The 13,913-nt window shown below is 42.2% G+C and overlaps 1 protein-coding gene across 1 annotated transcript in view; it reads left to right on the forward strand.

Moving 5' to 3' along the window:
* The window catches only part of LOC145422849 (NACHT, LRR and PYD domains-containing protein 3-like), a 126,642-nt gene that overhangs the window by 5,325 nt on the left and 107,404 nt on the right, over positions 1 to 13,913 (forward strand). The window contains exons 3-4 of the mRNA XM_080294710.1: positions 3,962 to 4,135; positions 10,954 to 11,133. Coding sequence (XP_080150836.1) covers positions 3,962 to 4,135; positions 10,954 to 11,133 — 354 coding nt within the window. The remainder of the gene's footprint in view (positions 1 to 3,961; positions 4,136 to 10,953; positions 11,134 to 13,913) is intronic.

The following is a 13,913-nucleotide window of genomic DNA, read 5'->3' on the forward strand; positions in this document are numbered from 1 at the left end:
TGAACCCTAAAATTTACAGGCAACCAATGAAGAGAAGCCAAAACTGGAGTAATGTGTGACCTCTTGTTTGTACCAGTTAAAAGTCTTGCCGCTGCATTCTGTACAGACTGAAGGCGATCCAGAGCTGATTTGTTAAGACACGTAAAAAGACCGTTACAATAATCCAAACGAGAAGAGATAAAAGCATGAATAATCATCTCAAGTTCTGCCTTTGACACCAGTAGCCTGAGTTTAGAAATGTTTCTTAGATGATAAAAACAGTTCTGGACAAGTTGTTTAGAGTGTTTCTCAAGAGACATCGAACTGTCAAATATAACACCTAAGTTTCTAAGACTCGACTGAAATGAAGAGTCTAAAAAGCTGATATGCTGCCTAATTTCTGAGAGCATGTGATCAGGTGCAATAATCAAAGTTTCTGTTTTATCTGCATTTAACTGAAGGAAATTGTCATTTAACCATTGTTTGATTTCTGACAGACAATTATTTAAACAAGACAATTTATACAACTCAGAAGCTTTGAAAGAACAGTACAACTGAATGTCATCAGCATAGAGATGATAAGAAATGTTATTGTAACGTCTGATAATGTGGCCTAGAGGGAGTATATACAGCAAAAAGAGAATAGGACCTAAAACAGATCCTTGAGGTACCCCAGAAGACGGAACTGATGTTTCCGACAGCACATGATTTATACAGACAGTAAAGGATCTCTCAGATAGATACGACATAAACCATTTTAAAACAACGCCAGTAATCCCAAACAAGTCCTTCAGCCTATTTATCATGATGCTGTGATCAACAGTATCAAAAGCAGAGGTGAGATCCAACATAACCAGAACAGTGTACTCTCCAGAGTCTGCTGCCATCAGAATGTCACTAGACACTTTAAGCAAAGCGGTTTCAGTGGAGTGCAATTTGCGGAAACCAGACTGGAAAATGTCCAGAACATTGTTCTTTTCCAAAAAGTTGTTAAGTTGTTCTGCAACTGTTTTTTCCAAGATCTTTGACACCAATGGTAGTTTTGATATTGGCCTGTAACTGCTTGGAAGAGATGGATCCAAATTTGGTTTCTTTAACATTGGTTCAACAATAGCTTGTTTAAAATAGCTGGGAACTGAGCCAGTATAAAGAGAAGTATTAATTATTTCCAGAATACAGGGGCCAATAGAATCAAACATACTAATGAAAAATGATGGAGGAAGTACATCAAGGTGTCTTGAAGTCAGTTTCATTCGACCAAGCAGCGCACTGATGTCCTGTAAGGTAACAGGAGTAAAAGAGGACCAGGTATCAGGGGTAAGCAACGTTTCAGTGTGATACTGAGAGGATGATGGAGAAATATTAGACATGACAGCAGCGACCTTATTAACAAAGTAGTTTAAAAAGTCATTACAATCAGATTTAGTATAGACTGGTACATGAGGAATATCAGGAGAGACAATGTTTTTAATTGTATCAAACAATACTTTCTTTTTTGAAGCTATTAGATTAGCAAAATATTCCGTTCTGGCATTTTTTATCATGTCGTTAAGTGAGAAAATTGATTCCTTGAGATGTACCCTATGGACCTCAAGCTTGGAAGCCTTCCATAAACGTTCTAATTTGCGACAATATGTCCTAAAATTTCGAATACTTTCATTTATCCAAGGACAGAAATTTGAAGAATGGACAACATTTAGTTTCAGAGGTGCCACCGTATCTAAAATAGATTTACATTGATTGTTAAAAGACAAAATAAGTGAATCCATATCATTTTGAGCCATGCGAGGGACAAACATGGCAGAAAACCTTCTAGCAGCATCCTGGTTTATAATCCACCTTTGGATCATTAATTTAGGAGGTGAAGGATCCACGTAAAATGACAAATTAAAGAATATACAACTATGGTCACTCACATGGACATCTTCCACACATACATCATGTATATTTAAACCCAGGGAGAAAACAAGATCAAGAGTGTGGCCCTTCGTATGTGTGGGGCCAGAAACATGCTGCTTAAAGTTAAAAGACTCAGTGATAGTGATGAGCTCAGCAGCAGTGTTACAGGAAGCGTCATCAATATGAAGGTTTAAGTCTCCCAATATTACAACCTTCTCCAGTTTAATGATCGATGTCAGAAGGTCGTTAAATTCAGTTAGAAAGACCCCAGCAGGTCCAGGAGGTCGATAGATTAAAATACAATAAAAGGTTTTCAGAGAACCGACCTTCATCATCTGTGACTCAAATGAAGAGAAAAAGTCAGAAGTCACCAGTTTGCATATGAGTCTGTCCTGGTAAACAGCAGCAAGTCCTCCACCACGTCCTAAAAGACGCGGAGTTCCAATGACAGAACAGCCAGACAGGCAGATTTCATTCAAGTGGACATAATCCTTATTTTGCTGCCACGTCTCAGTCAGACACATAAAATCTAGAGACTCTTTGATAAAAAGATCATTTAAAATAAATGATTTGTTCGTTATAGAGCGAACGTTAAGCAGGGCGAACCGAATTGATGACGGTTTATCTGCGGAATCTACAGCCGACTGCAGCGGTACTTGAATTAAACACCTGTGCAAACCTGTGGACCTGCCGGGCAGGGCAGCGACTCCAGAGTTGGAAAAAACTTGATCGATGAGCAGACGTAGCTGTCACCAGCAAAACGGGAAATGGATGATGGACACAGAGTGAGCAAACTGCTTTCGAGCCATGGGGCTCGGGTCCCAGGCGGCGGCGTAACATCCCCAGCAAACGACAGGAGAGGAACTGGTCGCAGACACCGAGAGTCACCCAGCAGCAAAGCAGCTAGCCTCCGGTACCTTCTCCGTTTCACCTGGACGCCGGCCCTCGTTCCCCTTTTTCGTCTCTTGAGGGTGGAAATGCCGCGGGTTGTGCACAGTAGCACGCAGTCAGGTGCGGAACACTCCAGAGGAGGAGGAAAAGTTTTTCTGTAGCTGTCCCAGCTGTCACAGTAGATCTCCATTGAGTCTTTGATGTTTAACAGTGTATCCCGATCATATATTAAAGCAGCAGAAGAAACGTCAGTATACAAAAGAGCAAAACGTATATTGCAAACGACAAGTGACGGCAGTGAAAAACTACACTGTCACCTCCAACGAGCTGTAGCAGCAGCGGCAAAGCCAAACACAGGCGCCATTGCTTCACTAACTGGCTGGACTTTCTGTCCACCATCAACACCAACTGTGGTCCCCTCAACCCACCGTCTGCACCGGGAAGGGATAAGCATGCTTAGGATGGGAAGGAACAGTCTAAACACCGTCTGTTATCAGGGTGAGATTTGTTATGTTCAGCTCCAGCCTTGAGACCACAGCTGGCGCCGGTATGTTAGCCGCATGAAATGATGGTGGTTTTCTTTGGTGCGAACAACTGCATGTCAATTTCACAGGTGATCTAACAGTCCGTCACTCGTCTCTCAATCTCCCGTTGGAGAGCCACGAGCTTCTCCGAGAGGTTATCAGTTTTGCGCTCAAAGAGCAAAGTCTGAGAACTCACGACCGCCATGAGCTTCTTCAAGATCTTATCCGTGCTGCGTACAATGAGCCCATTTTGAGAAGTCACGACCCGTCCCTTTGTTTCAGTCACAGCGGGCAGCCTTGTGGGGTTTTGAACAGCTGATTCCGCTTTCTTTAATCTTCAGTAAGCTAGGGCCAAGCCAGCTCAGATCAGCAAGAACCCTTTGCTGCTGTGAATGTCCGTGCTGCTATATTTCAGGATCAGGCTCTAAATGTACAAATGGATCTGAGAAGATTTCCAATCATGTTTCTACTAGATTTACAGTTTGTTTTCATGTCGTCTGACTCAGAAGGTGGAGCAGGTGGAGCTTACAAGGAGTAAGTGCTGCTATAGAAGAAGAGTTGTGTTTTAATGAAGCTATTTAGTTAACCAATAATTGTATTGCATGCTGGCATTAAAAATGTTTCATTTGACTGATTTAATTAATTTGTTTGTTTGTTTTTTCTTCCAGACTGAGTGGCTGTAACCTCTCAGAGAGAAGCTGTGATGCTCTGTCCTCAGTTCTCAACTCCCAGTCCTCTAGTCTGAAAGAGCTGGACCTGAGTAACAATGACCTGCGGGATTCAGGAGTGAAGCTTCTGTCTGCTGTACTGCAGAGTCCACATTGTACACTGGAAACTCTCAGGTCAGGATCAACACATCCCCACTGCTGATAATTAAATTATATTATTGTATAAACAACCAAGCTTTATAGAATTGGCAGGTAGGGATGCAACGATACCAATTTTTTCAAACCGATACGATACCGATACTTGGATCTGAGTACTTGCCGATACAGAGTATAAAAACCAATTCTTCTATCTCTCACACACACACACACACACACACACACACAAATGCAATGAATTGGAAGACAGGTTTTATTTTATTCTCTGCCGATAAAAATTAAAATCTTAATAAAAATGACCACAAAAAAATTTCAAGTGAAAAATAAGCACTTCTGTTAAATTATTGCGGAGTGTCCACATTGTAATTTAACAAAATATCACTGAACTATTGGCACTGTCTCGAGCTTTCAGAATAATAAATAAACACTTCTGTTTGGAATAAAATAAATACAAATTAGGTTTGAGAATAAAACAAACTTTTAAATTATTGCAGAGTGTCCATATTGTAAACAAACAAACAAAATAACGAAAGTATTTGGCATTGATGAACAAACTCCTCATCTGCCCGTGGATCATCAGTCCACTGTGCCGTTAAACCAAGGACTGACATCGCGCACATACTGCTTGTCTTTACCTCTTCAGAATGTTTTGGCACCATTATCTCCCTGATGTATGGGCGGTTGGGAATTTCATATCGCAGCTCGAGTATGCTTAGAAGGCGGTGCAATCCTATGTTTTCCACGACCGGCATTGGCTGATCATCCAGAACGATAAAATGAGTCAGAGCCTCTGTTATTTTAACTGCCCGTGCATTTTCTCTTGACATTGTTCATCGCTTTTCCAAAACCTGAGTTAAAAATTGGCTGTTCCGGTCCACACTGCTGACATTTTGTTTAGCCTAGCTACAGCAGCCTCCAGTTTCTCTTTTTTATCTGGAGCCGCCAGTCTCACTCATCTAACCCTGTGCCTGTTTAGCATGGGATGTCCCCCTAGTGGCCAATCAAAAAACTACAACAGAAATGACAAGCCACCCTCTGATTAATGAAATAAGTTAGTATCGGTTCATGGTATTGGTTAACTTTTACGAGTATGAGTACACACACATTTTACAGTATCGGCCCCGATACCCGATACCAGTATCTGTATCGGTGCATCCCTATTGGCAGGTGAACTTTTCTTTATCTTTGGATTGCTTAGGAGGACCCCCTGATGATCCTCTAATCACCTGAGCCAAGGTGTGAAACTGGGTGTGGGCCCCAATCAGCCAGTTTCGGGTGTGTTCATTGTGAAACCTGGCCCCACCTTGTCATGCGAATTCCTGAGGTCAGATGGCCCAGGATGTGAGTGGGCGTTAAGGCGTCTGGGAAGGATCTCAAAACTGGATTATAGATGGCAGAGAGTTGGTGTCGTAAACCCCCGCCTCTGTTCAAAGATGGTCGCTCACAGTGGACATAGATGGCTTCTTTCACTCCTCTTTCAAACCATCTGTCCTCTCTGTCCAAAATGTGAACATTGGCATCCTCGAAAGAGTGTCCTTTATCCTTAAGATGCAGATGGACTGCTGAGTCTAGTCCTGTGGAGGTGGCTCTTCTGTGTTGTGCAATGCGCTTGTGAAGTGGCTGTTTGGTCTCTCCAATGTAGAGGTCTGAGCATTCCTCGCTGCACTGTGCAGCATACACCACGTTGTTAAGTTTGTGTTTTGGCGTTTTGTCTTTCGGGTGAACCAGTTTCTGTCTGAGCGTGTTGCTGGGTCTGAAGTACACCGGGATGTCATGCTTGGAGAAAACTCTCCTGAGTTTTTCTGATACACCGGCTACATAGGGGATGACAATGTTGTTGCGTCTGTCCTTCTTATCCTCCTTCGCTGGTGTCTGGTCTTCTTTTCTGTGCCTCTTTGCTGACTTTAAAAACGCCCATTTAGGATAGCCGCACGTTTTGAGTGCTTCCTTTACATGTGTGTGTTCCTTCTTTTTTCCTTCAGGTTGAGAGGGAACATGTTCTGCCCGGTGGTGTAGGGTCCTAATTACTCCAAGTTTGTGTTCCAGAGGGTGATGGGAGTCAAAAAGGAGGTACTGGTCCGTGTGTGTGGGCTTCCGGTAAATTTTGATGTTGAGTTTGCCGTTCTCTTCAATGTGCACGGCGCAGTCCAGGAAAGGCAAACAGTTGTCCTTTGTGTCTTCCCTGGTGAACTTGATGTTTTTATCCACAGCGTTAATGTGCGCAGTGAAGGATTCCACTTCTTGTGTCTTGATTTTGACCCAGGTGTCGTCCACATATCTGTACCAGTGGCTGGGTACTCTTCCTTTGAAAGAGCCAAGAGTCTTCCTTTCCACTTCCTCCATGTAAAGGTTGGCTACAATAGGTGACACGGGGGAGCCCATGGCACAGCCATGTTTTTGTCTGTAAAAGCCTTCGTTGTATTTGAAATATGTAGTGGTGAGGCAGAGGTCTAACAGGGTGCAAATCTGATCGGGTGTGAAGTTGGTCCTGTCCTCCAAGGAGCTGTCTTCTTGTAATCGTTTTCTGACCGTCTCCACGGCCTCTGTGGTGGGTATGCAAGTGAAGAGAGAGACTACATCAAAGGACACCATGGTTTCATCTGGATCCAGGGTAAGTTTCTGAACCTTTTCGGTGAAGTCGGTGGAGTTCTTGATGTGGTGTGGGGTGTTCCCCACGAGAGGCGCAAGGATGGTAGCAAGGTGTTTTGCAATGTTATACGTGGCTGAGTTTATGCTACTGACTATGGGTCTGAGTGGGACAGCTTCCTTGTGGATCTTCGGAAGTCCATAGATGCAGGGTATGGCATCTCCTGGGTAAAGGCGGTGATATGTAAGGCGGTCAATAATTTTGTCCTTTTCAAAGTCTTGAAGGCAAGCTATAACTTTCTTTTTGTAGCTGCTTGTGGGGTCTCGCTTTAGGGCTTCATAGGTATTGTTGTCACTGAGGAGAGTAGTGATCTTTGTATGGTAATCTGTAGTGTTTAGGACCACGGTGCATCTTCCCTTATCAGCTGGTAAAACAGTGATGTTGTGGTCTTTGCTCAGGGAAGCGACGGCCTTCTTTTCCTGTATTGTGAGGTTGGATGGAGGGACTTTGGCACTGGAGAGCGTGGCTGAGACTTTCATCCTGATTTGCTCTGCTTCTGTCTGTGATAATTTATTAATCCGTATGGCAGATTCCGTGGCTGTGATGAGGTCCACTATGGGCAACTGTTGTGGAGAGATGGCAAAATTGAGTCCTTTGGCTAATACTCTCTTTTCAGGTTCATCCTGGACATGTTTAGCCTAGCTTAGTACAAGGACTGGACATGGGGGAAACGGCTCTCATCACTGGATCAAAACATGAAAACAAATCTGAAGTAAAGTTTTGTTGAAGTGAACTGTGGTGGTGCCCAATGTTCCCTCTAAGCTGTGCACGTGCGCAGTTGTGCACTGCTGGCATGGTCTCTGCGCACAGGAAATCTGTGTTGCGCACAAAAAAAATATCAAATCTCAATTGAAATTAAAATTAAAACTTTAACAATTCTGTTTTGCAGTGTGAGTCAGTAAGTGACCGGCTGCTCCCGTATGGGATTAGAACGATGCCACCTTATCCCATAGTCCAGCCAATGATGCGATTCACATTCGTATATAGCAGGGGTCAGCAACCTTTAACACCCAAAGAGCCACTTGGACCCGGTTTCCACGCAAAAGAAAACACTGGAAGCCGCAAATACTTTTTGAAATCTAAAATGAAGATAACACTGCATATATTGTTTTTTTTTACCTTTATGCTTTGTGTGAACAACTAAAGTAAGTAAAGTTTATTAATTAAGCGCTTTTCACAGACAGGCAGTCACAAAGCGCTGTACACAAATATTAAAATAAACAATACAATCAATAGACATTATACACAATGTAAAAGATCAAATGTAAATAATGTAAAGAATATAAAATACGTAGATCAACAAAAGGCTTGTTTGAACAGAAAAGTTTTTAACTGCTTTTTAAAAGAATCCACAGAGCAACTAAGGTATGTTGCTTATGAAATCCATGAAGTGCTACAGAGAAAATTACATTTTATTTATGTAATTAACACATTTTGAACTCTTAAAGAAATATAACAAAGGAAAGCTGAACTAAAATGATCCAGCAAACAAAAACTGCTGTGAGCCGCCACCCTTATATCTCCTTTGGGCTTTTGGAGCCTTGACCTGACTTTTGAAAAATAACTGGGAAAAAAGCTCTATGCTGCTAAAAAAGGAAAAATAGATATTTGCAAAATTCTGCCTAAATATGTATTTTACCTGGTTACTGTGTGTGGCGGGGCGTGGTCTGCAGCGCCGCTGCAGGGGAGGCACCTGAGTGGCACCCGCAATCACGCCTCGCCACCTTCAAGTCTGTGCTCTCTCTGCTGTTGTGTTGTCGGGCTGTGAGCAGCAAAGCTACAGCCGGCTGTGTGCGTACAGCAACCGTGTGTGAAAAGTGGTCAGTAAAGAGATGCTGAAAAGCGCGTTCATGCAAACATCGTCGGGTCTGCCGTGATATGTTTACAACGGGACTTCTGCTCCTGAACCTCTGCGCACAGCGTCTGCAAAACGGGGCTTTCATCTTTACACAGGACTGTAAGCTGCCATCTGTGAGGCGTGAGCGCTGTTTGTTTTTAACATAGTTCACGGTGGAGCTGCTGACATAATGTGGATCCGAAGATCCATAATTGGCCTACCTGGGGTCGAAAGTCTCGATAAATGCACAGCGTTTCGGCGGGTATACCGGCTTCTGCGAGTGTAACGCTTATTTTGAGCGGTGAAAAAATAAGATAATATAATTTTATTTTTATATTTCAAAATCACAATCTTCCAATTTAGAACTGCACGTTAAAAAAAGAACTAAACACAAATAAAATACACTTCAGCTAAATACTTATAATTTATTTTCCCAAACCACCCGGAGCCGCACTATAAGGACTAAAGAGCCGCAGGTTGCCGACTCCTGGTATATACGCAGCTAATCAACATGGTTGACAGGCTATGACAGCGTCCTTATGTGCCGACACCGGTGTTTTAGCTAGCAAAGTGGCGTGGCTGATGTGGAGTGAAGCCACGTTAATGACAACGTGTACAGCCTATTTCCCCAGCCTATTGATCCCCGGGACCTGGTGTTTCCCCCCCTTCACGTGTACGTAGCGCACCAGTGTGATTAATAAAGTATTGTTGAACCGTGAAAAAAAAAAAAATGACAACGTGTACAACCATTGGAGATGTGAGCAGGACAGACGGAACAATTGATGGAAAAAGTGTGGACTTTATACCAGTTTTTAAATTGTGTTGATCGGCCACGTAAAACCAGAGTTATGATAAAACTATCTGCAATGTTTGGTTTTCTTCCTGAATACTATCGTTGTTTATAACAACGATAGTATTCAGTATTTATTGCAACAAACTTTGTGGTTTGCAAAACTCAGTAACTTTTTTGAAGAAGTAACTATATAATTAATTTCCCAACATTGGTTTAAAATGGAGCACTGTAACAAAAAATAATTTCCCCCAGGGATCAATAAAGTATTCTGATTCTGATTCTGATTCTGATTTACTGTATTTTGCAGACAGAGATACAGACTCTCAAGTCAAGTCAAGTTTATTTATAAAGAACATTTAAAAACAACCGAGGCTGACCAAAGTGCTGTACAATACAAATATAAAATACAATAAAACACAAGTACATAAAACACCTCACTGATAAAACAATAAAATAAAACAATAAGTTAAACCTTGCTAAAAGCCAATAGGAAGAGGTGAGTTTTAAGAGCAGTTTTAAAAGTTCCTAGGCTTGTGGAGAATCTGATCTGAGGAGGTAAACTGTTCCACAGTCTGGGTGCAGCCACAGCAAAAGCCCTCTCTCCCCTAGTCTTTAGTCTGTACCTGGGAACATCTAAAAGCATCAGGTCTGCTGACCTCAAAGATCTCCTGGGGCGGTAAATGCTAAGAAGCTCTGCCAGGTGCCAAGTGTGATGTTTTCAGCTGGAGTGATGGTCAGGGTGGCCTCCCTCTCCTCTTCCTCTTTCATTTGTAAAGCAACTTCTGCTGCTTTCATTCATTTGGAAGTCCTGTAGCTGAGTTTGGGAGAGACTAACAGCCTCAGCAGCAGAGGGGAGAAAGGCTGTAACACCACCACTTTACTCTGTTCTACCTGTCACATCATTTTATCAGGAAACAAATATGCTCATGTTTTTACTATGTTTGTCTTGAAGATGTAAGAAGATTACATGGTGCTTTTTATTATTGTGTTGGTTTGTTTCCTGTCTCTTGGATGGAGCCCAGCTGTGCGTGGCCCCTGGGCCTGTGGTCAGAGTGTGTGCTGGATAATCCGGCCCAGGATGAGGCCAAACAGACATGGGATGAAATGTCTGTCACATATTTGAGCCTAATTTAAAAACATCCTCCATAAATGTTTAATAATAACAATAATAATAAAGGGTCAGAACATGACTTGTTGCAATGAAAATGAGCTTGTAGTCTGTCTGCTTTAATAATTTGACTGGAAAAAGGTGTTGGACTTCAAATATGTCCATTTCTTTCACACTTCACCTTTAAAAGTGAAGCCTTGTGGTTCCTGGAAGGAAAAACACGACTTTTTCATGTTTTTATGATAAATGTACGACTTTAATGTGAAACGTTAAGAGTTTTTTCTCTTGTTGTGTTTGTTTGAAGCTGCTTCCTGTTGGCTTCAGCTGTTTGGAGTTTCCATTTTCTAAACTTCTACATTCTGAACCTTCTTCAGCTCTGAACAGATGATGAAACACTGACCGATTTCAAGCACTTTGTCTAATAAACTTACATCTTTCATTCTTTATACAGATTGTGGGACTGTGGTTTGTCAGAGATCAGCTGTGATTATCTGGCAGCAGCGCTGAAGTCCAACCCCTCGTATCCCAGAGTGCTGGACCTGAGTGGAACCTACAACAACCTGCAGGATTCAGGAGTGAAGCAGCTGTGTGTTCTTCTGGAGAATCCACGATGTCGATTTGAAACTCTGAGGTCAGTCACATGTTTTAGTTTTCAGTTTTTCAGTTTTCAGTTTTATTTGTCAGAACCAGCTTTTGGAGAAACATGAGTATCCTTGCAGGTCAGATCTCATCAGTCACACCTGTTAGTGCAGCTCTCCTCTAGATTGTAGTGCTTGTTAAACTAGGATGATTTTAGGAGCCTGGACCGCAGATCCGACGGAAGATATTACTTGGAAAGGCCAAAGCAACCTATTAGAGGTGTTTGCACTAACATAGATAAATACTCAGATTTACATCTTCATTGTCTCACAAAGGGTTGAAAAGTGAATGTGCACAGAGAGGTTGGTGGTGAGATGGGCACTTCCAGCACTGTAGATGTGTTCCAGCTCAGTGTTCATGGAAATAATCCAGAGAGCAGGATTTCTTGATGAATGTCACATCTTCTTAAAGTTATAATCCACAGGGAAAACTGTAAGTAAGTAAGTAAAATTTTATTTATATAGCACATGTCTAGATAGAGATCACAAAGTGCTTTACAAGATATAACAGATTAAAAAGACAAAATACAAACGAAGTTAACAAAAAGCAATTTTAAAAAGATGTGTTTTTAGCTGTTTTTTAAAAGTAATCAATGAATCAGCGGATCGTAAGTCCTGAGGAAGGGAATTCCACAGTCTGGCGGCCACAGTAGCAAAAGCTCTATCACCCCTAGTTTTCAATCTCGTATACTGAATGACAAGTAGGCCCTGACTACTCGACCTCAGAGACCTACTAGGGGCATAGGGCTGTAAAAGTTCAATAATACAGTGGGGCAAAAAAGTATTTAGTCAGCCACCGATTGCGCAAGTTCCCCCACCTAAAATGATGACAGAGGTCAGTAATTTGCACCAGAGGTACACGTCAACTGTGAGAGACAGAATGTGAAAAAAAAATCCATGAATTCACATGGTAGGATTTGTAAAGAATTTATCCGTAAATCATGGTGGAAAATAAGTATTTGGTCAATAACAAAAATACAATTCAATACTTTGTAACATAACCTTTGTTGGCAATAACAGAGGTCAAACGTTTACTATAGGTCTTTACCAGGTTTGCACACACAGTAGCTGGTATTTTGGCCCATTCCTCCATGCAGATCTACTCGAGAGTAGTGATGTTTTGGGGCTGTCGCCGAGCAACACGGACTTTCAACTCCCGCCACAGATTTTCTATGGGGTTGAGGTCTGGAGACTGGCTAGGCCACTCCAGGACTTTCAAATGCTTCTTACGGAGCCACTCCTTTGTTGCCCGGGCGGTGTGTTTTGGATCATTGTCATGTTGGAAGACCCAGCCTCGTTTCATCTTCAAAGTTCTCACTGATGGAAGGAGGTTTTGGCTCAAAATCTCACGATACATGGCCCCATTCATTCTGTCCTTAACACGGATCAGTCGTCCTGTCCCCTTGGCAGAAAAACAGCCCCATAGCATGATGTTTCCACCCCCATGCTTCACAGTAGGTATGGTGTTCTTGGGATGCAACTCAGTATTCTTCGTCCTCCAAACACGACGAGTTGAGTTTATACCAAAAAGTTCTACTTTGGTTTCATCTGACCACATGACATTCTCCCAATCCTCTGCTGTATCATCCATGGCAAACTTCAGACGGGCCTGGACATGCACTGGCTTCAGCAGCGGAACACGTCTGGCACTGCGGGATTTGATTCCCTGCCGTTGTAGTGTGTTACTGATGGTGACCTTTGTTACTTTGGTCCCAGCTCTCTGCAGGTCATTCACCAGGTCCCCCCGTGTGGTTCTGGGATCTTTGCTCACCGTTCTCATGATCATTTTGACCCCACGGGATGAGATCTTGCGTGGAGCCCCAGATCGTGGGAGATTATCAGTGGTCTTGTATGTCTTCCATTTTCTGATGATTGCTCCCACAGTTGATTTTTTCACACCAAGCTGCTTGCCTATTGTAGATTCACTCTTCCCAGTCTGGTGCAGGTCCTACCATGTGAATTCATGGATTTTTTTTTTCACATTCTGTCTCTCACAGTTGAAGTGTACCTCTGGTGCAAATTACTGACCTCTGTCATCATTTTAAGTGGGGGAACTTGCACGATCGGTGGCTGACTAAATACTTTTTTGCCCCACTGTATATGGTGGTGCTTGTTGTTGAAGAGCCTTAAAAGTTAAAACCAAAATCTTAAAATGGACTCTAAATTCGACAGGAAGCCAATGTAACTGCATAAGCAACGGTGTTATATGTGAATATTTAGAAGCTTTCGTCAAAAGTCTTGCTGCAGCATTCTGAACGATCTGCAGACGCTCCAAAGAACCTTTGTTTAGACAAGTAAACAGGGAATTGCAATAGTCCAGTCGGGAAGAGATAAAAGCATGAATAACAATTTCCAGTTCGGTATAGGATATTATAGAGCTCAATTTAGAAATATTTCTTAAATGATAAAAGCAAGACCAAACAAGAGATTTAACATGACTATCTAACGTAAGAGCAGGATCAAGGATAATCCCCAAGTTCCTGACAGATGGTTTTACAAATGTTGAAATAGGACCAAGAGCATTTATTATACTGGGTATATGTCTATCTGGGGCACATAAGAGGACTTCGGTTTTATTTTCATTTAGTTGGAGGAAGTTTTCAGCCATCCAGCCTTTAATGGTTTCCAAGCACACATTTAAAAGCTGCAGCTTCGAGGCCTCTTCCGGTTTAAAAGATATATAGAGTTGGATATCGTCTGCATAACAATGGTAACAAATATCCTCAAAAGGGCTCAAAATGTGCTGGAGAGGGAGTAAATAAACTAGAAACAG

This window comes from Astatotilapia calliptera, chromosome 3 (assembly GCF_964374335.1).
Source record: "Astatotilapia calliptera chromosome 3, fAstCal68.1, whole genome shotgun sequence".
Lineage (NCBI taxonomy): Eukaryota > Metazoa > Chordata > Actinopteri > Cichliformes > Cichlidae > Astatotilapia > Astatotilapia calliptera.